Below are 27,382 nucleotides of genomic sequence, written 5' to 3' on the forward strand. Positions count from 1 at the left end.
AATTGGAATACTAACCCCTCGCCAATTCTGGCGACGGGGTTAGCATTCCACCCTTCTAGAGGGACACGACATGCATGTAACCTATAACCCGGTTAAAAGTCAGACAGAGCCTTAGCATCCACAAAATGGATGCTGCCACCGAGACACAAGTCTGCCCTCCTGCTGCTGGGAGTCCTCCCAGAGCAGGAGATAAGGACAAAGGGTTTCCTGCCAGGGGCGGTGCCAGCACCGTCCCAGACAGGGTTTTGTGTATTGTAGGTAGGCAGGGCTTTAGAGGAAGGTGACTGCACGTGGCACCCCGGTGCTCACTGTGCATAGGCTGGCTGGAACCAGTTCCAGGGTCACTCCAGACCCTGTGCTGGGGAAAAGCCCGCCAAGGAAGTGGGTGTAACCACCCCCCTCCTAGTCCCACCCATAGGGCAGGACTTAGTCGCGTGCCAGCCCCTTTTTACAGGATAAAGGTAGAGACTGGCCCCCTTCCAAATCAGATCATCTTTGAATCCTGAAACTACTTTCTGCGAAAGGAACTCAAGACTTCTTCCTAAGATTTCTCCCTTGTGACTAAGGAGTAGTCACCCTGCATCCGCAGGCACCATCTAAGAACACTGCGGTCTGCTGCAAGTCCTTCCTCCGGAATCTGACTGCCCAGCTCGACGAGAACCGGCTTCCCTGGCACCTCTGACCTCTACCCACCTCTACAGCCCAGCTGAGAACCGTGGGTGCGACGAGACCTTAAGGGACCGGCCATCTGCAAGACTGCACGACTTCTTTCCAGCAAGCCCGCCGAGTGAATTCCTGGTGAGTGCTTTGGGGTCCGAGAAACCCCCAGCCTGAGCAGCTCCAGCACCGAAGAGCAGCCCCCCAGCATCTCCACGATCTGCGTGGGGCCCTTCTGCTTTTTGCTGCTCACCGCGTTGTTTGGCTACTAGCCCGCTGGCTTGTGGCCTTCCTGACGACGCCCGACGACATTTCTGCTGCTGGTCTGGTTGCTCCAGACTGGCCCTTGCTTCCCTCCATCGGAGAAGTACCCTGGACCCTCCTGGTCCACTCAAGACGCCATTTTAGGTCCACCGCGTGGGCCTTGCATTTGCCAAGACTTGTTGCCCAATCCTGGGTCCAGCGACGTCGACAGCAAGAACCTTCGTGGGACAGCTCGCACCTCCATCCTGGTCGCCGACAACGCCTCCTGGTCCGAGAGACTGCAGAGCCCAGCAGCGCCCACTCACCTGACTGCGGTGACTTCGCCCGGTGCCATCCTGGTGCCCACTTAATCACTGGCTAGTGATTCAAGAACTTGGTCCCCTCTGCTTTCAGGTTTTCTTCTTCCTTGATCCAGGCTTGGATCCATCGAACTTTCCTTCACTGGTCGCCTGCCAGCAACTTCTTCCTTCCAGGCTCCTGGTCCGGCAACGAGATCCCCGACGTCTTTTCAGACCTATGCAGCTGCAGCCCCTGGGCTAGGTAACTTCGGCACTCCGGTGTCCCAGCATAGCCTCACTATCCAAGGGTCAGGATCCACTGTCGTTTTCTCCCTACCAGGTCGGGTTCGCCCGTGAACACTAACTTTGTGAATTCTAGCTTCCATAGACTTTGTCCCGCATCCCGCGTGAGAGTGCACACTCTGCACCCGAGTCCCCTGGGCCTCCTAGTAGTAATCTAACGATTCCCTAGTCCAGTCCTAGCGATTCCAAAGCCTATTAGAACTGTTACTTACCTGCTAGTAATTCGCATTCCACTTTTTAAGTATATGGTTTTTCGTGCCCCTCGGGCATTTGTGTATAACGTGCTAACTTAAGTATTTTCGTAAGAGTTTTGTTGTGTGCTTAGCTCCCTGTCTCATAAAGAGCCAGGGTAGTCTTGTTATAAATAAATACACTGTTTATTTTCATAACAACTTGTGTGGTGTCCTTTCACTGGGTGTTCAAGGGGTAATGTGATGGTAAAACAGCTGGCTTAACACGCCCTCTAGAGTCTTAGCCTTAGACTGCTCGTATCCATGCTACTAGGATAGCTGGTCTATAAGGTTGACTTACAACCAATCATCAATAAGGGTTGTTTGGACTGATATATAGTGATCACTAGAATAGTGAGCACTGCACATCAGGCCAACTTCTCACATTGGTGAGCAGCGGTTGGGATTTGAGCTTGCTGTTGTTTTACCACACATGCCCTAAGAATATCTTGTGAAAGATCACATAAGTACTAAAGGTACATATAACTTAGCTTAGAATACTCTGAGTTCTACTGAACCAGCTGTTGTAGCTCCTAGGGCCTAGCACACCCTAAACTACAACTCTAGCAAGGGATCAGTAGGCAAACATATAGTGTAGGTAAGTGCACCACTTACACCTCACTAGAAAAGCATGTCTACCCAGGGAGAATCTACTGAGACTCCCCTGGTCAGTGTTGACCCTCCACAGGTCACTTCAAGATATGCAGCTCTCAGTTTCCAGGAGATGAGACAAATCTGTGTCTCCAGAAAACTGAAGCAGGGGTCTAACCCCACCACTCCCTTTCTGATAGGTCTCTTAGAGACATATGATGCCAGAAAGCTTTCTCAGTTACATGAGAACATGCCAGCCTTAGAGGGAACCTCTGGGGATCCAGATCTCCCCAACACTGATTCAGCAGTTGAGGAGGAGGATCAGGAGGTACTCTCTGGGGATGAGGTAGACAAAGGTCTTGAGGTAGTCAGAAGGCTAACTAGGACCAACTTAGACTTACTTGGGCTAGGATCTGGGGGCCCCCCAGTACTAACCCGAAGTGGGCCTAACCTTGGAGTTAGGAGGGATAGATCTCTTTCTAGGGACTCCAATAGATCTCTGCACTCTAATGCCTCTTCTCAGGGGAGAAGGAATCCTCCACAGAGGAGATTTACTTCCCCTCAGAGAAGGGAGCATGAAGCTAGGATGAGACAAGCTGAACTGAGGATTGAAAGGGAAGAAATTGCCCTGGCCAAAGAGAAGCTTGCCCTGGCAAGAGAGCAGCAGATGAGTGGGCTAGCTCCCACTGGTGGCAGCAATCTCCCAAGAGATAGAGAGAAGGGTTTAGATACTAAACACCTGACTAAAATAGTGCCCCCCTTTAAGCAAGGGGATGATATCCAGAAATGGATGGCTGCTCTGGAGAGGGCCTGCACTGTGCAGGGCATTCCCCAGAGTCAGTGGGCAGCTATACTGTGGCTCTCCTTTGATGGTAAAGGTAGAGATAAGCTCCTCACTACAAGAGTGGAGGATGCTAACAATTACCAGGTCCTGAAAAATGCACTGGTTGATGGGTTTGGTTTAACCACTGAGCAGTACAGGTTGCTGTTCAGAGACACCCAGAAAACTCAGTCTCAGGACTGGTCTGACTTTGTTGATTGTGCCACTAAGGCTTTGGAAGGCTGGCTACTGGGTAGCAAGGTTACTGACTTCACAGGATTGTATAATCTTATTATGAGAGAGCAAGTCTTAAATAATTGTCAGAACCAGTTATTACACCAGCACCTGGTAGACTCTGATCTGACCTCTCCACAAGAATTGGGTAAGAGGGCAGACAAATGGGTCAGAACCAGGATTAGGCCCAAGAACCAAGGTGGTGACCAGAAAAAGGAATCAACCAAGCCTCAAGAGAAGGGTGGGAATAAATCTACAGAACAAACCACATCAGGGCCCCAAAAATCCTCTGAGGGGGGTGGGTCCCAGAATCCTTCCAATAACCAGAAGAAACCCTATTGTTATCCCTGTAAACAGGTGGGTCATTTAAAAACTGACAGCAGTTGCCCAAAGAATAACAATAAGGAAAACATACCCCCAAGTAACATTCCCAAACCTCCTGTTACTACTAGTAGTAATCCCCCAGGTGGTGGGAGTGCCCCCAAGAATTTGGGTGCATTTACTTTGGGAGTTCCTGGGGACTCTGGCCTAACCAGGTCCCCAAACTTAGATACTCTTGTCTGTGAGACTGGCATGGGGTTTGCCAACTTCACAACTTGTCCCAACACTTTGGGCAAGTACAGACAGGAGCCCCTCATCAATGGTATAAAAGTTGAGGCCTATAGAGATACAGGGGCTAGCATCACTATGGTGACTGAGAGTCTAGTCCCCTCAAGGCAACTTTTACCTGGTGCCACATACCAGGTGACCAATATTGATGGAGTACAGAGAGATCATCCCATGGCAGTGGTCAATCTCAGCTGGGGAGGTGTCACTGGCCACAAGAGAGTGGCAGTGTCACCAAACTTGCCTGTAGATTGCCTACTGGGGAATGATTTAGAGCTCTCAGCCTGGGCTGAAGTAGAGCAAGAAACCCATTCTAGAATGGTAAACATCCATGGTAAGGTTAGTGGGGCAGTGGTAGCCACAGCCCCAGTCCAAGATATCCTCCCTGAACAGGTCAGGAGGGTTGTGCCAGTCACAACCCAATCTCAGACAACTTCCTTCCCAGAACAGGTTGTCAAGGCTGTGATGGTCACAGCCCACACCCAAACTGAGCCCCCTCCTGAAAAGGTTGGGAGAGTTGTGATGGCCACAGCTCAAACTCAGACAGATGACAGTGTTGTGAAGCCTGGAACTATGGATCACTCCACTCAGACAGAGAGTATTGAGGAAGAAGAGAAATCTCCCTCCCACCAGACTTTAGGAACAGATCAGCCTCCTCAGGGAACTGATCTGACCCCTTGTGAAGCAACTGCCACAGAGGTAGTCAGGCCTAGCCTGGCAGAACCCCTGATGTCAGTGGACCCTTCCAAGGTGGGACCCAGTCTGGAGCAGGTAACCTGCCCCTCTCTACCCTGCCTCAGTCAGCCCAGGGCTGTAGAGGTCAGGGAGGCCAGTGTTGGACCCCAAGGGGCCCCCTGTCCAAAAGAATTTCCCAATCAGCAGATTAAGGGCACTGAAGCTCGTAGACCTAGCCAAGTGAAAATAAGACACACTCCTGAGGGATCCCCCTTAAAATTAGTTAGGGACCTCCCACAGATGGACACTGTTGGGCACAGCCAAACTTGGGACCTGAGGGCCCCAGACCTGAACTGTCCCTCCAGTAAGCCAAACAGAGGGACCCAACCTCCAGCTGTAGGTAGCCAGAGGTTGACCCTGAGAGCCCAAAACAACTCAGTCTTGGAAAGAAAGGCCTCTATGGTGGATAATGATTGGAGGAAGCTGAGCCCAAAGTTAGTGGAGCCTCACTTCAGTACTCCATTTCAGCACCAGCCTTTTTCTTTGACAAAACACACCACAGGTAGAGATTCCCTATGGTGGAGACCCTCAGACACCCTTAGGGTGAGGGATTGCTTAGTGGACCATGACATAGGGGGTAACCATGCCAGTGCTGGTACTTCCTTAAATGGCCACTTAGGCAATATAGGCTTACCTGGACAAGGATAGCCTTATCTCCTTTCGTTTGGGGGGGGGGGGTTATGTAGGAAGGTAGAACCCTGACTATGGTTGCCCCCAACTTTTTGCCTGGTGTTTTGCTGGTTTTCTGACTTAGTTGACCTGGGACCCTGCTATTCAGGGCCCCAGGCCTACTGCTCTCTCTGTAAGATGGATTCCATGTACCTTAGGTACATATCTAAATTGGATACTGAGTCACCTTATCAGTCCCTGTACAGTGTACCTTAGGTACCCAGGGCATAGGTGTACCCAGGGCCTACCAGGGGCTGCAGCATGTATTATGCCACCCCTGGCTGGCCATCCAAATCTGACACAACTGGCTGCACGACAGCTGGGGCAAGGTGGTGTAATCACCCTTTGCTTTAGATATAGTATACCTATATCGAACCCTAAAATGGACACACAGATCTCCTATCAGTCAATCCTGAAGGCAGAGTGCTTGGAATCGTGTGAGATGGTGCTCTGGCATGAGCTGAGCCTGTCTGCGGCTTTCGGGATCCATCCCTTAGCCGTTTCCACGATATCGCATACCATATACTCTTAAGTGCATTATAATCCTCGCGGTTATGTGCCAACTCTGGTATCGCTTTATCAAAACATGTCGAGTAAGGTGTCATACGAATTGGAATACTAACCCCTCGCCAATTCTGGCGACGGGGTTAGCATTCCACCCTTCTAGAGGGACACGACATGCATGTAACCTATAACCCGGTTAAAAGTCAGACAGAGCCTTAGCATCCACAAAATGGATGCTGCCACCGAGACACAAGTCTGCCCTCCTGCTGCTGGGAGTCCTCCCAGAGCAGGAGATAAGGACAAAGGGTTTCCTGCCAGGGGCGGTGCCAGCACCGTCCCAGACAGGGTTTTGTGTATTGTAGGTAGGCAGGGCTTTAGAGGAAGGTGACTGCACGTGGCACCCCGGTGCTCACTGTGCATAGGCTGGCTGGAACCAGTTCCAGGGTCACTCCAGACCCTGTGCTGGGGAAAAGCCCGCCAAGGAAGTGGGTGTAACCACCCCCCTCCTAGTCCCACCCATAGGGCAGGACTTAGTCGCGTGCCAGCCCCTTTTTACAGGATAAAGGTAGAGACTGGCCCCCTTCCAAATCAGATCATCTTTGAATCCTGAAACTACTTTCTGCGAAAGGAACTCAAGACTTCTTCCTAAGATTTCTCCCTTGTGACTAAGGAGTAGTCACCCTGCATCCGCAGGCACCATCTAAGAACACTGCGGTCTGCTGCAAGTCCTTCCTCCGGAATCTGACTGCCCAGCTCGACGAGAACCGGCTTCCCTGGCACCTCTGACCTCTACCCACCTCTACAGCCCAGCTGAGAACCGTGGGTGCGACGAGACCTTAAGGGACCGGCCATCTGCAAGACTGCACGACTTCTTTCCAGCAAGCCCGCCGAGTGAATTCCTGGTGAGTGCTTTGGGGTCCGAGAAACCCCCACCCTGAGCAGCTCCAGCACCGAAGAGCAGCCCCCCAGCATCTCCACGATCTGCGTGGGGCCCTTCTGCTTTTTGCTGCTCACCGCGTTGTTTGGCTACTAGCCCGCTGGCTTGTGGCCTTCCTGACGACGCCCGACGACATTTCTGCTGCTGGTCTGGTTGCTCCAGACTGGCCCTTGCTTCCCTCCATCGGAGAAGTACCCTGGACCCTCCTGGTCCACTCAAGACGCCATTTTAGGTCCACCGCGTGGGCCTTGCATTTGCCAAGACTTGTTGCCCAATCCTGGGTCCAGCGACGTCGACAGCAAGAACCTTCGTGGGACAGCTCGCACCTCCATCCTGGTCGCCGACAACGCCTCCTGGTCCGAGAGACTGCAGAGCCCAGCAGCGCCCACTCACCTGACTGCGGTGACTTCGCCCGGTGCCATCCTGGTGCCCACTTAATCACTGGCTAGTGATTCAAGAACTTGGTCCCCTCTGCTTTCAGGTTTTCCTCTTCCTTGATCCAGGCTTGGATCCATCGAACTTTCCTTCACTGGTCGCCTGCCAGCAACTTCTTCCTTCCAGGCTCCTGGTCCGGCAACGAGATCCCCGACGTCTTTTCAGACCTATGCAGCTGCAGCCCCTGGGCTAGGTAACTTCGGCACTCCGGTGTCCCAGCATAGCCTCACTATCCAAGGGTCAGGATCCACTGTCGTTTTCTCCCTACCAGGTCGGGTTCGCCCGTGAACACTAACTTTGTGAATTCTAGCTTCCATAGACTTTGTCCCGCATCCCGCGTGAGAGTGCACACTCTGCACCAGAGTCCCCTGGGCCACCTAGTAGTAATCTAACGATTCCCTAGTCCAGTCCTAGCGATTCCAAAGCCTATTAGAACTGTTACTTACCTGCTAGTAATTCGCATTCCACTTTTTAAGTATATGGTTTTTCGTGCCCCTCGGGCATTTGTGTATAACGTGCTAACTTAAGTATTTTCGTAAGAGTTTTGTTGTGTGCTTAGCTCCCTGTCTCATAAAGAGCCAGGGTAGTCTTGTTATAAATAAATACACTGTTTATTTTCATAACAACTTGTGTGGTGTCCTTTCACTGGGTGTTCAAGGGGTAATGTGATGGTAAAACAGCTGGCTTAACACGCCCTCTAGAGTCTTAGCCTTAGACTGCTCGTATCCATGCTACTAGGATAGCTGGTCTATAAGGTTGACTTACAACCAATCATCAATAAGGGTTGTTTGGACTGATATATAGTGATCACTAGAATAGTGAGCACTGCACATCAGGCCAACTTCTCACAGATATCTTCGCTGTCTTATCGATTTCTTCTTTGATTGTTTTGGTGCCGTTTGCCTTAATGCTCAGTGCCACAGCTACACAGGATTGAGCTGAAGGTTTGACAAACTAAACATATGAATCCTAAAGAGGTTGGAAAATGTGCAGCCTCGTGGCATAGGGTCGGTAACCAGACCCCACCCTACTTACAGACAAAACCACTGCCATGTGGTATTGCAACTAATACCTGTACCAGCATCTCCTTGATGACTGGGCGGAAGGCTTTTAGCTTTAAGCTAGTGGCACTCCGCTCCAGAAGGTTGAAATGGTGGGTGGCCTCCGCCGGAGACCAAAGGCTTCAGATTTCCACTTCTGCCAGATGGCCGCCTCAATCTAGGAGTGAAACATCGATCGCCACTGTCAGCTCTGGGTGGGGTATGGAAAGAGGTCTGCCACTGACCTAGTTGTGGTCCAGTAACCCTCTTTTGCAGTTTCTGCCGAGATCTGGGTGTGGGTAGAGAGGTACCCTTGATGTTGGGGCCCACTGAGACTTCATATCCTACTGCAGAGCCCACATATGCCCTGGCATGCTTGACCAGCAGGATGCAGGAGGCCATCAGTCCCAGAAGGCTCAGAGTCACTGAAATCAAGGATTTTGGTCAAAAGATTGGGATCGTAGCCTGGACGTCCTGGGCGCTCCTTTTAGGGAGAAAGGCATGAAACCGGACGGTGTCCAGAATGGCTTCAATGGCAAGGAGTCAGATGTGACTTTGGCATGTTGACAGGGAACCCCAAAGATGGCAGGGGGTTCAGATTCTGGAGGAGGTAACTATTGCTTTTGTGGAGCCCGCCGTCAAATGCTGATTGTCGAGGTAGGGGCAAGACTTGTACCCCGACGTCTGCAGGTTCACTGCTACCACCGCCATCACTTTTGTGATCAGAGGGGTGCTGGTGGGACCAAAGTGAACTGAAAATTCTCCTGTCCCACCACGAACCCCAGGTAGCGCTGATGGGCTCGTAAGATGGGAATATGCAAATATGTATCCTGCAGGACCAGTGCTACCAGGGCCGTGAGCATTTTGAATTGTCCATCTGAAGGAAGAAAGGTGTTGAGGGGACAAACATGTGGAATAGGGCTAAAGCCTCAGTTCTTGTTTGGCACTGGAAAGTAGTGGGAATAAAACCAAAATTCACTTCTGGTGCAGGCACCCTATCGTATTTTGGCCAAAAGGGCTTGCACTTCCTGCCGCAAGATGGAAAAGTTCACTGTCAGTTGATCCAGGGATGGAGGAAAGTGGCTTTGAAGGGTAAGGTGTATTCCTTAGATAATCTACAGAACACACCTGTCTGATGGTGTTGCCTGTTTACCCGGCACAATTTGTTGATCTTGCCTCAGGCCAGGTCACAGGGCACCACTGGGACAATGGTAAAGAGGTTTGGCTGGTAGGCCATGGGGATGAGATAGGCAAATGGGCTTGCTGACCCTGATGGCAGGGCCTGTCATTGCCACAGTGTCGGCTTCAAAATGGCTGGGCACCGTGCTGAGGCTGAAGTGGTTAGTAGTATCTGCCAAAACCGTGAAGGGAGCGATAGGGCTGCTGCAGCAGGCGAGATAGGGAATGTAATCCCTAGGAGCATGCCCTCTGAACGGTTCCAGAGCAGAATGTGCCATGTTCCCAAAGAGGAGATTCCAGTCAAAAGGGTATGTCCATAAAGGATGACTAAACATCGCCTGAGAACCCGGTCGATCGTAGCGGCAAATGGTGATAGTGTCCAATGGAAATTGGTGGTATTAAAGCCAAGAATTGTGAACTTGGCTGTGTCACAATGGTCCCATACAGCGTGGGTCAGAACAGGTGGGAGATCTTCAAGGACACCAAGGAGGACTTGATCCATCAAATCTCAAAGAGCGTGGGAATCATGGACCTGCAAGCAACATTAACAGAATGAGGGCCACAGTTGTAGAAGAAAAGAACCTCTTTCCCAAAGGTCACCATTTTTGGACTTCCTATCGGGGGGAATAGTCAGAAAAGTATTAGAGTTCACCCAACTGGTACATCCTTGCACCACCAGGCTATCAGGGGAGGGGGGGGCGAAGATAAAAATGCATGGTCGCTCGGAGGAGGGTGTGGAGTCTAAAATTTGGTGATTAGCTGGAAGGTCCAAGCACAGTGCAGCCCAGGCTCCTAAGAGTATCTGGTAGTGCCTCACTGATAAGTTGTAGGGGCACAGTAGATATTTTTCCCAGCTGAAGCACTTTTGTCAGGACATTGGTTATGACCTCTAAAGTAGGTGCTGGAGGTTGATACCGGACTGCCCCATGCATGACTACTGCGAAAGATATACTCTCCTCAGTAGCAGGGCCTGTGAGTTAGAGGAATCCCGACTCAGGGTGAAGTGTCAAGGTTACTAACTTCTTGGAGGTCACCATACCAATTTTCATCGCAGTATGGTTGAACTATCTCATCACAGGCGTCATAGTTGTCGTCTGAATCTACCAAATAAGGAATGCAAGGTATGGGTTTTTCCTTGTGAAGGTGGTATGTCGAGAATGAGAGGTTGTGCTCCAATGGAAATCGAAATAGGCCTCAGTCTTCGCGAACATCCATGTGCAGTCACTGCAGGCCTTAGAGTCGTAGCCCGACTCGAGGCACCACACCTGATGGGGTTCAGTCACAGACAGTTTAATAGGACAGTCCTCACAGGATTTAAAATTGGTTGTTTTGGGAGGTGACATTTTTCTTGCATACAGTAAAAATTGTTTAGGTACATGGTCTCAAAGAGATGAGAAGTAGCTTCATATCTACGTCTGGTGGTGCGGAAAGAAAGGAACTGACGTCAGCAAACTGGAGTGTCACATATACAGACTGCACGTCATTTCCGGAGTAGAACTACTTCAGTGCGGAGCCGCAAATGGTGCACAAAGGTACTGATGAACACATTCCAGGATCCAGTTTGCTGCCTGGGGAATATTCAAAAAGGTGAAGAATCTGCGGTCAGAAGACCATCAGACATTTGTTTTCAAGTCAATACTAGATTTGAACAAGGTTGTTTTGGGAGGTGGCTTAATTCCTGACCCACTAGTGAAAAGTATTTTGGAGAAAGTTACTCATCTGGGACAAAAGTAGTAGAGCTTTGGATCCACGTACGAAGGCACAGAAAGATAGGAACTGACATTAATATGCCTGGGTGGTGCTTATAAATAGTCAGGCTTGTCACTTCCGGAGTGGAACATAGTCGATACAGAGCCGCACAACACCAACTACCGGCACGCAGGAGTAATGCTTTTGAGTTACCAGATCCAGTCTGACGTTTGCGGGATATACATTGGAAAAGGAATCTGCTGTTAGAAGTAGCCATCAAACATGGTGAATTCAACACAACAGCACCAACATCCACATTTAGCAGACTGCGAGAAGTGGTTAAAAATTGTCATGTCTGTTTTTTAAAAGCATAACAAAAACCAATAAACAGTGGTTCCAGCTTGCCGAAGTGAAATAAGGAGAGAAGTTAATCCCGATAAGACGCTAACAAGTCTGATGCAAGTGTGTACTTCTACAGTATTCGTTCGGGATGGAACACGAGCAGTAACAAACCATCTCCCTTGCCTTCCTTCATCCACATCTTCTTACAGCACCACATTAACAATACACTTATAGGGGCCACAGCCTTAACTTTGTCAATCTACCATTTAATTCAAAAAATTTATTTAGTTTTTTGACTGAAAACAAAGTTTTACAATTTTTCATTGTGATTGAATTAACTGGTTATACTGAGGATATTGAATGTACTGGTTATACTGAGGTTGGTAAACTTACAATGTATGTCAAAGGGAACTATTGCACGCGTGTGTATCTGATTTAGCAAAGGGGTCTGTAAACCTCAAGTTCACATTGATAAAAAATATTTAGGCCAGTTTAGATGATGGTGCTCTACAGCGTTCTCCTACTCTCCGTTTCTTAACAGATACTGCATCCTCAATGAACGTTCATTACCATAAGGGGTCTTTATGCTCAAACATACCGGAGTACCGTTATTCTGCAGCAGCTAGCATTAGTACACATTGTTTTTTCTTAACCAAAAACAAACTAAGAGCAGACATGGTGATAGCTCAACTACTGAAAAATACAAGCTCCCCCTTCACAAAGATGGAACCCAAGATTAGGTGTCGAACACCATGCACTGGCATGAACATCCACCTATCGTATCACCAGGAAATGCAGAGAACAGTAGAGGAAATAGTGCTTTGATGAGAAGAGTTTTCTAGTGCCAGAAGAGAACTCATCCAGTTTGAGTGAACAAAAGCCTCAAACACAAACACTGTGAATGTATTATCTGTATTGTACACTGTGTAACGGTTGGTACCACTGTCATAATAGTGCAATTACGGTGGAAGCAGAATGCTAAGTGGGAATGAATAATCCGGTGCAAGTGAGGAAAGTTGCGTGTACATGTGCTATGGACAGAAAGCTCTACCTTCTGAGGCTCTGCTGTAGACAAAGCATGGTTCTACCTTTTCAGGCGGCAGGCACAGGTATATGGCCGGAATCACTCACCTCTCCACTGATGATGTCAATTACAGATTCAAAGACACTGACAGGTAGCTGTGTAGAGAAAATTCAAGAGTAAAGTGAATGAGAATGAAAGGAGCTGCACAAATTATTAAGTCTGCCTTAACCAGTGATCATATGTAGTTTACGGGTGTCTGCAACAATCATTTTTCATTCTTAATATACTATCACTATCCCTGAACATCCGCAAGGTGCTGGAGGTTTCCATTAATAGTGTGTGTGTTTTAAAGCAAGTTTGATACACCCTGGAGAGCATCTCATTGTTTTAGGTGTGCACTAATGACAAATTAAAATGCACCCGGCTGGCATGTAATTGGCCATGAGAAAAAAAAATCTAGGCTTTCGTGTCAATCATCCATGAAAAGAGCAGTAGGAACCAGTCCTTCCGGTAAGGAACTGCTCTATTATAGGAGGATCCGGCTGTAATTTAGATTGTTTGCAAGAAGAATCGCCTGGACAATACTGAATGTAATTTGTTGTGTCCATTTCGAATTTTATGCTCAACACATATTCCCAGTCAGCCATCCCCACTCAAGCATCATCAATGAATCTATTCTAAGGTATCAAGGTCCCTTAAAACAACATAAAGAGTAACCTTTATCTGTGACCAAGAGAAATGGTTGCGGTTTCAACTCTCAATGCAGCAAGTGCTCCATGGTACTCCAAAGGAAAATTTAAAAGTTGTACAATCTCCCATGTGAGAGCTAAGAAACACAGGGAGAGTTTAGCGGTTGTCGCATACTACAATCTCTATGCTCAATTTACAACAGAAGATACTTGTGTGAAACAGCTACAATATTCCCTTGTGCGGAGAGCTACGATATGCCTGCATGCAGCAGTTACTTCAAGGCTGTCATGATCTGTATGGGTAGCGAAAGCTTGAACAGCGTATATAGTGCTCTGTTTTGCTTGTGGTTAGGTTTGTACTATAAAAGTCAGATAAATACATAGGATATACACTTTGTCCTGTATAGGTAAAAGTGAATAAATGAATGTGCACTGTGAACAGGCACAGCTTCGCCAGAAATTACCACAAGAAACAACGCAGTGAGAGCTATGAAATCTTGTTTGATCCTCAGCATTGCATAATCTCCATTCCCCACCCCTTTTGTACAGAAGGCATCACCCAGATTCCCAATAACACAGCCATGTATATCAGGATTCTCATGTCTCCCCACACAGCCCTAAGCAGAATAGGTGTTTCTTCATTAACACCCAGGGTCTGTAGATACCATTATGATCACTATACATCCTCACCTAGAGCCTACTCCTACATATATTACTGATTAATTTGATAGGACCTCTCTTCACTCTTGTAAGTAGATATGTTTCCTCAGTGAGGTAACTGATCATTTCGGAGAGCTGGACATAGTAGTATAACTCAGGAGTCAACAACAAGGAACCTGCCAAACATCGTGGGTGCTCAAAGCCATTTGTCCCAGCTCTTATTTAGCCTTCGACACCATGATGAGATAAGGCCAGCAACACAAACCCTCCATTGTGTGCGGATCAATGAGTGTCAAGGCCCAATTCATTGTACACAAGTCTCAATATGGCTGCACATCTGGCTTTTAGTTCCATAATCCAAAGTCCAATACCTATGACTGGTCGCATTCAATCTCTACATCAGCAGAACAAAACAAATGTTGCTGCTTCTCAAGACTCAACCTTGAGCTCCACCGACAGCACTCAACATCTGAAAAACACTTCTTGAGGACGCACTCATGTCTGAAGGCATTTATTCTGTATGGTCCAAGCCTCCTGTAGAGTAATATCCCCAGTGAAAATTACTCGCCATCTTAGTCTTATATGCCCACTCCTCCCAAACTGGCAGTTGAACGACCATTCTTTTAGTCTGCACACTATGGAGTCATTCGAAGAGGAGCCTTCTCTCTTCCTTCTGATCAAGAATTCACAAGCTTAAACTTGAAAGACACACAAGCCTTCCAGATTGTAGACAAGCAGGTCCACTTTTTCCTAACCTAGCTTCCTGACCTGCAGTGTCTAGCTACAACCCCTCCTTGTCCTTTGGCAGGAAGATGTTGTTAAACCATTTACAAAAACGGTATCCTCATGCACAGCAGCACTCTACAGCATTACTCACGTCTGTGTGCTTGGTCATCGGATTCAATTTTAGGAAAAGCGGACTCTCGATGATCTCACACACCTGGGTGAAAAAAGATACACAAAGGGGTTAAGCAACAGTCCAAGATCAACAAACAGCGGCTGCGATCTGAACGAGAGAGAGGCAGCAGAGGACGTTTGAAGTGTGTGGTGCACGCATTTTGTGTCTTTGCAGCATAGATTTATAAGCAATTCCATTAATTCGATTAATACTCCAGGGCACCTACCCCAGGTAGTCATTCACTACATGTAATTTATTGATAGCATTTTGTATATTGTTTAAGAGCAGTTTACAAATCTACAATGCATTTACCAGTTCTGTACTCTAGTGTTTTTTTTACAGAATCAAGAGCTTGCAAGATGTCCTCAGAATCCTCTTGCAGCAAAGTATCATGCTTTGCTTTGTAATTCAACCAATTAAACACCATGAATATACAAGACCAAATGCGATAGGAAACAAGCAATAGTGTGGGGCTTGAGGACTCGCGAAAGAAAAACTGGTTACCAGAGCAAAGGAAGGAACAATAGAGCTAGAGGAGATATAATGGGTGGGATTCTAACAGTGTAAGCAATCAGGAACTAATGGATAATTGGGAGATTGAGACATGCCAGGGCAAGCCAAAAGAGAACCAGGTGCCCATGACTATGAACCAAGACAGACAAGTACATACATGGCCATGCCGTCACACATACTGTCCCACACAACACACATCCAGACTGCATACAAGTGGGCACAGAGTTAAGAGGATGATTGGATGGAGAGGAGTGAATGATAGATGGATGTCTGGATGAAAGATGCATGTCCAGTTACTTACACACATTTTTTGACAAAATGAAGATGAAAGGCTCGGGTCAGTCTAACCCATGACTGCTTGCTATAGAAAGCAATATTACATGTTTATGAAAAACGCTATCACCATCCTGAGTCAATCACTACCCTTCTTTGCTATATAACACATCAGTTTACAAGATTGTTCGAATTACATCACATATTGTAGATTAGATTATACAGATCAATTGTATATTTGAACACAGGATTAGACCCTTGGATTGGTACAGAATTAAAAATCCTGGCTATCTAAAATGCTTCCCAGAAGTACCTCTGTGAACCCAGAGACAGACGCGTGGTTCTAGGCATTATTGGTTACTTACTTGTAATCCTGGTTCGGGATCGTAGTGCTCTTCTATGTATTCAAACGTCAGACTAATTCCCTTCTGCATGTCGGTATCCAAGCACACTTGAACTGTATTTAATAATCAATATAAATCTCGCTACTCCAAACTACATTGCAGAACATTAAACTCTAAACAGCTTCCCTAGTATCTAAAATAAATTAAAAAAAGAATGCCTGGTAGGCTTAATATTTCAAGAGTAATATAAAAGGCAAACTGACACTTAAATTAGAGGATTTCCATTCCATGATATCTTTTACTGGCAGTTGCCCCTCAGAGCCAGTTCTGTTTGGCAGATAAAATAGAGATGTAGAAAAACAAGCTTTCTGGACGTTATCCACATGTCCAAGAAAAGGCCAGAGGTGAGAGGGTTGTTTAAGCCTTCAAATAGAAAACAAGAGTGAACTTGTTGAGAGTGCTTTGGAGGCAGTTTGGTTACTGAAGAATATTGGTAGGGTAATAGTCTGATTGAAATTTTTAAACCACCTGGGTAAAAAGTAAAGAGGAGTCCTCATCATTACACTGTGAAGGAAAATATACTCACACCGAAGTCTAAAGGGTTTATTAACGAAATTAAAAGCAAAATGAATAGCCTGTGAATCACAGACTCAACTAGTCAGAATTTCCACAAACATGGCTAGGTGGAGCAAGCTTACTGACCAATGGCAATGCATATATTTATGCACTAGTACTTGTTAATATAGTCATGTATAATTGTAGTTCTTAAAATAAAAATAAAGTGAAGCAACCTTCAAATAGTAACAATAAGAAAACATTTCAGCTGAGGAAACTAGTCTTCATTTTCTTGACTCAGGAACGAACAGGTGTGCAGAGGCTGGGATCAGCGAAGGCACTTCAAGCAGGCAAAGTTAAAATGAGCAAGAAAATATGGCTGAAACGAGTTATTGTGACGCTAATTGTCCTTATTCCACAATCTTAGTAGTACTGACAACAGTATACGGTTCAACAGTTGAAAACTAACCTTACTACCTGGACAATAGGTTCAGTTTGGATACCAGCCTCGTGTGTGATGAAAGTGGTGGTTCACAGATCTGCTACACATGTCAACATCTAGGCCAGTCAGAGGCAATAAGTGTTAATGTTCCTTTGGAGTTCTGCACTTCCAATATCACTGCTGGAATTTGAGGGAGGGGAAGGAAAGTGTATCGTGATATCTCTGACCAATTCAGCAAAATGGCATTGCCCAGAGAAGCTTTTTCATATATTGTAGAGGCAAAATGTGGACATTTGTAGTTTTTAGCTGTGGCAAAAAAGTAGAATTTCGAAACATTCAGTTTGGGAAGATGCCCTGCAGTACTTTGTTGTCTAATACCTATTTATGGCTTGGTTTGAAATAAAAAAAAATAAATAAAAAAAAATCAGCTGAAGAAATATGCTCCTTGATTTTGTTGTCCTAGGAGCAAGTTTCTAGCTAGGAGCCATAACCACATATTTTGAGTATTCAAAGATAGTGGTCTTGATCTGCTGTTGCTTAGTTTAAGTAGTGCATCATAGGTATGTTGTCTGCCTGCACTAGAATTCGAAACACTGAAAGGGATGGCAGAACGCCAGTTAGGTGAACTGTCATGAGCGCCAGGAAATGGATGCGATACAAGCTCTTTTGGATTCCATAAGTCTTTAATTGTTAGTTCTTAGGTGTGTGCCCCAGCCTATGGGAGGCGGCATCTAAGTCAACAGATTAGTCAGGATGATTCTAAAGTAATGTTGCTAGCTGCATTATGTTATCATCAGGTTACAGATTGTCTGACTGCACAGTGACCGCTTCAGTTCATCTGTTCTCCCTGCAACCATTATTTTTCTAGGCACTGTTGAAGATTCATGCGGAGCCCTGCATTTGTTACTACAACGATGCATGAGTCCATCGACCCCAGCAGTCATGAACTCTGGTGGACTATTGGGCTTGGTGACTTTCCGAGAAGATCACTGTAAGAAATCCTTCTTTTCTGTGTGGTTACCCAAGATTTTGCGCCTTGTGCTGCACCTTAAAGTTTTGTTGGATTTAGAACTCTGTGGACTTTAGCCCTGCTATCCAGTAGTAAAGTGCCTCTGCTCCCCCTTTCGACATGGTTTGAGTGGCATCATTCTAATTGGCATATACAACTTGCCTGTAAGTGTCCCTAGTATATGGTAAAAGTGTACCCAGGGCCTGGAAGTTCATACCACTAGTGGACCGCTGCAACTATTGTGCCATCCACTACACGGACAGTGCAGATACAGCTTCAGGTCTACGATTGTAGCCTGCTTGAAGTAGTGTAAAAACTGAAAATTGACCTGCCCAAATAGACCCTTTTGACAGGTAAAACCTCCAATTTAAATATTAAAAGGTCACCTCTAAGGGGATCTTGTAGCCCACAAGGCAGAGTGCATGGTATTTAAAAGCAGGACATGTAGAAAGTTAATGTTAAAATGTTCTTACAGCAACAAGCAACCAAAAGCTATCCCCACTGTGGTAGGCCTAGCTCTCCTATGTCGAAAACTAGAGCACCGATTAAAATACCAATACTGTATCTCGGGAATGGAACCCGCAAGAAGAAGAAAAAGTAGTTATTTCATGGTTATTCAAAATCCAATTCAATGGCGAAGTCAGATTTTTAATAAATGTAAAAGAAAAGTAACTTTTTAAATACATTTACTGTTTCCCTGCCTGAGGATCCTGGATGCTAATATGCAATGGCTGTCTAGCATCTCCCAGCCAGTAGTTAACCTTGAATAGATGGAAATGCCTCCCAGGGCAAAAATAGGCTAACCTGAAGTGCAAAGACGGCTCTGCTGAACTCTGCAGAATGTGGTGGCTGGGGACATCCATTTTAACACAACAGTGCCAAACCTGCTTGAGGTTCATATCCTGCTCGGAAGGTCTGGTAGGTTCAAATGTAACACTTGGGGCAAACTTGAAAGGGTGGAGAAGATTATGCTAAAACAGTTCTTATGAATCCACAGTCTGGTTGCTGAAGTACTCTGCATTTGTCCTACCAGACTCTTGTCTTTAGGTTGGTTGCGGGTATAGTGGCTGCCTCAAACTGGATGTTAGTGTTGGAGGTAGGAAGACACTAGGATGACCATAGTACACTACCACCCCGACTCACACACACCCCATCCAGTCCTCAGAGCCCACATTTAGAGAGGCCAAAGACCGCGGCCACGTTCAAAATGCCCAAAGTGGGTAGACTTGGTCTTGGGACCTTCACACCATTGCTTAGGATGAGCCCAGGAATCATTTTCACACACTAGCTAGTTCCAAGTATAAACTGGCACCTTCAGGCACCCACTTCAGAACAGCTTCTGAACCTGTGGAAGATCAGAAGAGGACTGGCCTTGCTCCCTCTGGTACCAAGACAAATGAGTGGACTCAAAGGGTCATGAGGCTGACCTATTTTTGAAGCTTCAGGGACCCAAGAAACTACTAGAGACTTTTTTCCTGGAAGAATCCAGATGACCAGTGGCAACTGGACCTGGAGTGGACCCGGTTGCTGGCCTCTGCCTTACACATACTGTGAGCCTCTTTCAGTCCTTCACCTGAGGAACTTCAGAAGTGGACTCTTGTGGGGAACTGAGACTTAAAGGACTAAGTCAGAAGGTAAAATCTTTGACCAGGACAAACCTGGTTGGTGTATACGTAGTATGCTCCATTGCAGTTATGTTATTCGGCACTTGTAAAGTGCGAACTGTCGCTCCGGAAGGAGCATCCTGGCGCTATAGGAGATAGGGTGAGTGTTATGAAAGAGCGCTAGATTGCATTCAGCACATAAGAGTCTGTTAAGTTAAATATCCAGGTTTTAAGTCTCTTCCTAAAGAGGGACTCTGTGGGCAACATTCTTAGGGCATTGGGCATGGCATTCCATGCTTTGGAGGTCAAAACATTAAGTGTTTTTTCACCTTTCCATTTAAGGAGGAATTTTGGGGTGTTCACGAGGTTCTGCCCTGCTGACCTCAGAACTCTGGGAGGGGTTATAGCGGGTGAATCTGTTTGCTAGATACTTAGGGCCGGTATTATTTAGGGCTCTAAAAGTAGTCAGTAAAATTTTAAAAAGAATTATTTTATGGATCGGGAGCCAATGCAAAGTTCTAAGTGCTGCATATGCTGAAGATTGCCTAGGAAGTTTAAGTACCAGCCGCGCGGCTGCATGTTGAATACTCTGTAATTTCTGCAGAGTTTGTTTTTTGCTCCTGCCATCATCCCATTGCAGTAATCGAGACGGGAAAGTATCAAAGAGACTGCAACAGATTTTCTAGCCTCAATAGGCAAGAAGTCAAAAAATTTCTTCAGGGATTTCATCATACTAAAACAGCAGCCAGCTAAACTTCTTACATGTGGATCAAAGGATAGTGAGGAGTCCCAGATTCCTTGCCGACTCGACCGCAGTAGGTGGGGGAGTGGTGCCCTCCGGCCACCATTTATTAGGGCAAAACTCCGCATTTTTCCCCATGGGCAGGATTTCCGTTTTGCTTGAATTGCATTTAAGATGGTTACTGTCCATCCACCTAAAGATCTCGGTCAAGCAAATTTGGAAGTTTAGTTCGGCTTTGGTAGATTTTTTTTCCAGGGAGACAATCAATTGCGTATCATCTGCATAAGAAGTAACGCATATGCCGTATGACTCAATGAGGGAAATGAGGGGCATCATATATAAATTAAAAAGGAGGGGACTCAGGATTGAGCCCTGAGGTACTCCCGCATTAATTTTTTTTCCTTAGAAAGGAAAGTGCCCAAAGATATGAATTGTGTTCTTTCCGAAAGGAATGAACTGATCCAGTTAAGGGCACAATCAGTGATGCCGTTGTTTCTCAATCTATCGATTAATATTTTGTGGGAGATGGTGTCGAACGCCGCCGATAAATCAAGTAATATCAGGACTGCGTTCATTCCCTCATCTTGCAAATATTTTATGGAATCAGTCAACTCCAGAAGAGCAGTTTACGTTGAATGCTTAGGACGGAACCCAGATTGTTTATGATGCAGGATATTGTTCTGTTCCACGAAATTGGAGAGCTCTTGATGAACTATAGCTTCCGTTATCTTGCCAAGAATTGGTAGGAGAGAAATGGGTCGAAGATTCGATAAGTCAACCGAGCTTTTGTTTTGTTTCTTCATAAGTGGTTCGATTATAGCTTTTTTCCAATCTTTAGGTACCAAACCAGAGCTCAGAGAGTCGTTCACAATTTTGTTAATGTAGGGGTTCACAGTATCCACAATTTGATGGAGGACAAAGGAGGGACATGAATCCAGGGGCGAGCCCGTTTTGCAGGATATAATGGCATCCCTAGTGCTGGCAAGGGTGGCCGGTCTAAACCTAATAAGGGGTTCGTGTGACAAGTTCAAGGTGTCGTTAATTTCCTTTGGATTATGTAAGGTTATTTTTGGGAAAATTATCCTGAATACGGTTTATTTTTTACTCAAGATAATCTGCGATCTGGTCGCAAAACACCTGTGAGGGAGGAATTTCTGTTTGCAACACTTTAGGATGGGTGAAAGATTTTACTATACTAAACACAGTTTTTTGTTTTTGTTGCGCTTCAGAAATCTTTGTAGTATAATAGTTTTTCTTAGCTATTTATATGCTAGCAAAGTATTCCTTCCTTTTATCTTTTACAAAGAGATCATTTGCTAAGGGATCATAATTCTTCCTCCAGTTCCTCTCGCTTTTCTTACACTGAAGGTGAATTTCCGAAAGAGCTTGTGAGTACCATGGGGCACTCAACTTCTTAGTATTATCTTGTTTCCTGAAGCATTTCGGAGGGACTAAATCTTGAGTAGTGGACTGCATCCAGATGTGAAATTTTAGGGAGTCTTGTTCCACGTCACCAGTCAAACTGGGTGCTTGGGCTAGGGCTGTTTGCTCTAGCCTAGTGCTTTTAGCAATTGCAGTCCAATTTCGGGTGGTCTTCATAAATTGTCGCGCTATTTTATTTCCAGCTTTAGGTAGGCTAGAAACATTTATATTGAATGGAATAAAACAATGGTAAGACTCGAATTGCACCCAAGTCGCAGTCAACGACAATCATTGACAATCATTGGCACTTTGTGCTTTTTGGCATTATTTCTACTTAAAAAATTATAAAATTGGTTTCCTAGAAGGATGTTGGTGCAATTGTGTGCATTATACTAATCATTTTTTTAAATTCAGGTTTCAGATTTGTATTGTTTTGTACTGAACTTTATTACTGTTTTGATACTGCATACATTGCTATAAATTAGGCTCTGTCCCATAACAACCGGTAGCTGAGCTCTGAGTAAATTACGGGACTTGAGGGTTCATTCTGACAAGGGTTGTGTATATTCCGTGAGGTGGGTAGTTACTCACCCCAAATAATAATCCAATTCTTACCCTTGCATTTCTACCAAATAGACGACACACTGTCCTTCAAACAAATGTATTTTCCTTTTTTTGCCTCTAGAATCAATTCCAAATAAACTAGATTTGAACTGGTGTTTTGGTCCACTTATGACTGCTGGTCTGCAGACTCGGTAGAAGTAGGGACATTGTGACTAAAAGGTCAATTTTAACTTGGGTGGGTTTCCGGCTTTAAAAAGCTAGTCAACCATATACAGGTATACGTAGATCCCTTTACAAACCATTGTTACTAAATGTGTAGCCTAATTTAAGTAAATGAAGATTACAATCTAAACAATCCAATAGTTGGTTACAAGGAAGCTAAGGACCAAGAACATAGTGCCCAATATACAAGGAGAAAGCGACCTATAAACAAGTGCTGGCAAAGACAGTACGTCTTGCCCCTACAGAAAGTGCGCCAACCTGTTGCCTTTGCCAATCTCAGCCTGTAAAATAGTACTAAAAAAAAAGTCCTAGAAAAAAACATTTCAAAGTGAAAGAGGAAAAGCAAAGATTAGTATGGTACATCAAAACTGTACATTTAATTCAATGTTTTCAACCTTTATAAACAGCATAGTTTCGTTTTTAAATACTTTTTATTCCGGAAACTTTGAACAGAATTTAAAAACATTAAAGAAGTGCCAGAATGTAAAGGGAAATGCCTGCCAAGGCCTAATTTACTTTCCATAGGATTCCGTCATTTGGTCCTTTGTGGTAACTCTGGTTCAAATATATGGACTTCAAGAATTAATGCAGCCAGAAAACCTTCTGCCTTAGATGCTAGCTATCTGAGTGCAGCAGCTGGCTATCCTCACAATGCCACAAACTTCTTTGTGTGCCAAAGCATGCACTTTCATGGAATGTGTGGCATGCAAGGGATAAAATAAACACAACCCTTAAAGTCTGCTCTTCAGCCACACCACAGCGAAAATATCCCCGATGCTATCCTTTTACAGGCAAGCTGGGAGGGGTGGGGATGCTTCTCTCTTTGCAGATAGTCGTCCTGCCACTCCCAAGTCCTTTCTTTGCATACTGTATACAGTAGCCTGCCATGAATTATACAAAAGGCATCACTTGGCACCTAGAAATTGATGGCTTGCAAATTGTCATAGATAGAAAAGGAATCAAACTCTGAAAGGGAAAATTAAAAAAGTTACAGGTTGGGGGAGGAGGTTTCTCATAGCCTCAGAAGTTGATTGGAATAATCAAAACACAAAGATTGGACAGAAAAGCCATTTTAAAACAATGACTTTGGATCTTCCTAACGCATGAAAATATTCCCCCCTGAGAATCTGAACCTGCAGAAGTCATCCACAATGTTATAAAACGATCACATATTATGCACTAATTTTACAGCTGTAAGTGCAGACATTTTTAAGTTTAAGACTGCACTCTCTCCAGAGTTTCTCTTTGGCCCCAGACAAGGAACTTTCCCAAATACATGTTCTTGAGTTCATGACCAGACCAAAGCAGAATGCTCTCTATGTATTATCACTCTGGTGACATGCACAGGAGATGTACGTGTCCGTGCTGTTAGCATTCTGGAAGTCCCCTTTCATACCTCACCTGTTTGTGGACATGGATGTCAGATTGGTCTGGGGGTCCTCCAGTAGTGTACCAGCCGAGGAACTCCATCTCCTTGAAGACTTGCTTGACTGTAATGGAGTAAAACATTTCAAAAAAGGAACAAGTCAAGTTTAAAGTTATGTCACAGCTCCTTCAGCAGACCAAGCAGAAGCCCCTGCCAGACTACTCACTTTGTTTCCTCTGGGGCAGAAACAAATTAAGGATTGTTTGCCTCCGGCACACTGATTTTCCCTATGGTGGTGAGCACTTACCCATCTTGTACTGAAACTATTACAGATCTAGTCACCCTTAAAACACCAATTTCTCTGGATTTTTTGTCAATATGCTTTTGGACCCTCCACCAATAGCAACCACACAGGTGTTCCTGGATAAAGAAATCCCCTTTAGTTTGATAACTCAGCAGAAAACAGCCTTTGGACCGCTAACTGCTACAATATGTATTAATTTAAAAACAGATTTGGATGGGAAGAAAGCAGTCTTTAAATTTACAATGCTCCTGCTTAGAGTATTAAACCCCCTCTCTACTGCTGGCTTATGATCAAAAACCCGCTCATCACACCTGGGCTATTTCCTCCAGGGGCACTAGCTTCCATATACAGAGCCAGTTAGAAGTGGGCACCAGCCTTCAACCTCATTACGAAGCCAATATCGGAAATGGCCAGTAAACTTTCTCACCCATCTTTAGTATTCCAGGTTTTAGTCCCCAGAATGGGGAATAATTCATAGGACACAAAACTATGGTATTATGTGATCAAAACTGCAAGTTATTTTCCACACTTTTTTACCACCTGGTCTAAACAGGTAAATTTGGCTGGGGGCTGCAGCAAAGTGTGCATGTGTGTAAGGGGGTATGAAGGCTGTTAGGGCAGGCTCAGGGGCAGTTGGGGAAGCACTTTATGCTTTCCTTTGCTGTCGAAGGGATTTGTGTGGGGACAAGGCTGTGTCTATGCCGTCTGCTTGCCCTGCAGCCCCATTGGTTTTACTGTGCGTGGTCCCAGATGGTAAAACTGATCTTTGTCCTGCACTTTTATTTAGTATGTGGGATATCCTGGCCTCTCAGAACTGTCAAGCATGTCACCCCTAAAAGAAACCACTCCAGCCTACTTGTTAGGAGGGCCATAGTTTTTTGTTTAAGTATCAACCCCTTTAAAATATTAGAATACTGGCTAGAAGCAAAAAACATTCTTGCTACTGCACTTCTCTATGAGTGTTAAAGCCTCCGTAAACTGGGTAGTTCCAGATACCCTTTATTTGGGGTCACAGTGATCCAATATGATGTAGTGTTTTACGCTAGCCTTGGAGCAGGCATTCCTTATTCACACAGGTAGTTCTCAGTATGATCCTCTCTAATGTCTATCAAACAATCACCCTTCCTAATTGCATTATTCACCACCTTTTTTTTTTACCATGCAGAATAATTTTCCTTACTCATCCACTTCTTGCAAATATCAAATACTGCACATTCGTGGCACTATCCTGTTTCTCATACTTACACTGCTCCTCTTTGGTGTAGTAATATTCTTTGTTGATCACAATCTTGTCCTGCACCGTGCTGAATAGAAGCTCAAAAGAATTCATTACTTCAATGTTGCGTCCCTCCTGTTTTCCAATAAGGGCTCCTATCACTGTGGGGATAGCAAAAGGAAGGATTTGGAGTTGAGTGGGAAGGGGGCAATAGCATCAAGCTTACCAGAAACATGCTCAGCAGTGACAACAAAGGGGCATCCAAAGTGCACCCTCTTTCCATTAGAGTGACTACAGTCTTCGTATAACAGGTTATGAGGAGCTGTAAGGTGGTGGCATATTTTGAAGGGAAACATAACAAAAGGGCGGAGAGAGAGAGAAGTGGATCCAGTCTCCCTAGGCATCATGAATAAACAAAGTAGAATCCACCAGGAGGGTGGCAGTGGTCCCTAATAGGATGGGGAGCACACAGTGTTGTTTAAATGCCCCTCACACACCAACAGGCCCCTTGGTGTCATGCTTCATCATCGGGGCCTTCGCATCCCTCTACGGGATGCGGCGTGCTACGACAAACGACTACGTAGGAGCACTTGGTAGTGAGCTATGTGAGGGTGTATGGTGAAGGATGTGAGTGAGGTGAGGTGAAAAAAGTGAGTAAAAAATACCTGGCACTAAGGAAACAAATATTTATTCTGTCCTCGGCTGGTATTAATAAAAAGTGCAGAATCTGGTTGAAAAAATACGTACTAGGGTATATCAACCATTAACAGTGTCGAGGATATGCACTATTATCCTCACCTTACTCACATGAAATGTGAAAGTGTTCAAAAAAACATTTTAATAAAAATACAATGTGTAATGTACCTATCAATGTTTTAAGAAAAAGTATGTTCGTTGCGCCCAATTGGCGTTTAGTAAAGAACTTATGTACAAAAACTCGGAAGGCCTCATGAACCTATGCGTGGTATTGGGGGTATCTCTCTTCGTTGCCCAGTAAACAACGGTGACTGCATGGACGATCGCCTGCCATCCCCTCAACGCTGCTCCGGTGAAGTGTTGAGGGGATGGCAGGCGATCGTCCATGCAGTCACCGTTGTTTACTGGGCAACGAAGAGAGATACCCCCAATACCACGCATAGGCTCATGAGGCCTTCCGAGTTTTTGTATTAAAATGTTTTTTTGAACACTTTCACATTTCATGTGAGTAAGGTGAGGATAATAGTGCATATCCTCGACACTGTTAATGGTTGATATACCCTAGTACGTATTTTTTCAACCAGATTCTGCACTTTTTATTAATACCAGCCGAGGACAGAATAAATATTTGTTTCCTTAGTGCCAGGTATTTTTTACTCACTTTTTTCACCTCACCTCACTCACATCCTTCACCATACACCCTCACATAGCTCACTACCAAGTGCTCCTACGTAGTCGTTTGTCGTAGCACGCCGCATCCCGTAGAGGGATGCGAAGGCCCCGATGATGAAGCATGACACCAAGGGGCCTGTTGGTGTGTGAGGGGCATTTAAACAACACTGTGTGCTCCCCATCCTATTAGGGACCACTGCCACCCTCCTAGTGGATTCTACTTTGTTTATTCGGCATATTTTGAAGACCAAGACACAGAGGGTAGGGGCCTGTAAAATGTCTCCCTCCTACCAAGGTTGGCTCAGTCTCCTATAACCGGGGGTCCCATGCCATTATCCTATCTGGGACATGTGGGAGGACTACCTGTTCTGGATACGGAGCACGCATGACTTTACCCTGTTGTGAGAAGACTGGTGACTGCTGGAGTCCACTGCACTCCACTTGTAAGGGTGTCCGAGATGGTGGGCTCCATAGAACAGGAATGGTGTTGGTTTTTGTACGTGCCAGTCTATTTACGTACACATTACTGCTCTCTCTCCCTGAAACTAAGTGAGCCTGAAGAGAAAATCAGGTCACTCTCCTTTGAAGTGGCGTGGCTTCTCCTGCCAGAGTGAAGCTCACTCATCCATCCCCTTTTTCTTTTCATGACTATGA

The 27,382-nt window shown here is 45.5% G+C and overlaps 1 protein-coding gene across 1 annotated transcript in view; it reads right to left on the reverse strand.

Moving 5' to 3' along the window:
* The window catches only part of COPS6 (COP9 signalosome subunit 6), a 74,115-nt gene that overhangs the window by 31,155 nt on the left and 15,578 nt on the right, over nt 1-27,382 (reverse strand). Inside the window, exons 3-6 of the mRNA XM_078671176.1 lie at nt 25,390-25,521; nt 23,876-23,964; nt 14,764-14,826; nt 12,645-12,692 (exon numbers count right to left, since the gene is read on the reverse strand). Coding sequence (XP_078527302.1) covers nt 12,645-12,692; nt 14,764-14,826; nt 23,876-23,964; nt 25,390-25,521 — 332 coding nt within the window. The remainder of the gene's footprint in view (nt 1-12,644; nt 12,693-14,763; nt 14,827-23,875; nt 23,965-25,389; nt 25,522-27,382) is intronic.

The sequence above is a fragment of the Lissotriton helveticus genome, chromosome 12, assembly GCF_964261635.1.
Source record: "Lissotriton helveticus chromosome 12, aLisHel1.1, whole genome shotgun sequence".
NCBI lineage: Eukaryota > Metazoa > Chordata > Amphibia > Caudata > Salamandridae > Lissotriton > Lissotriton helveticus.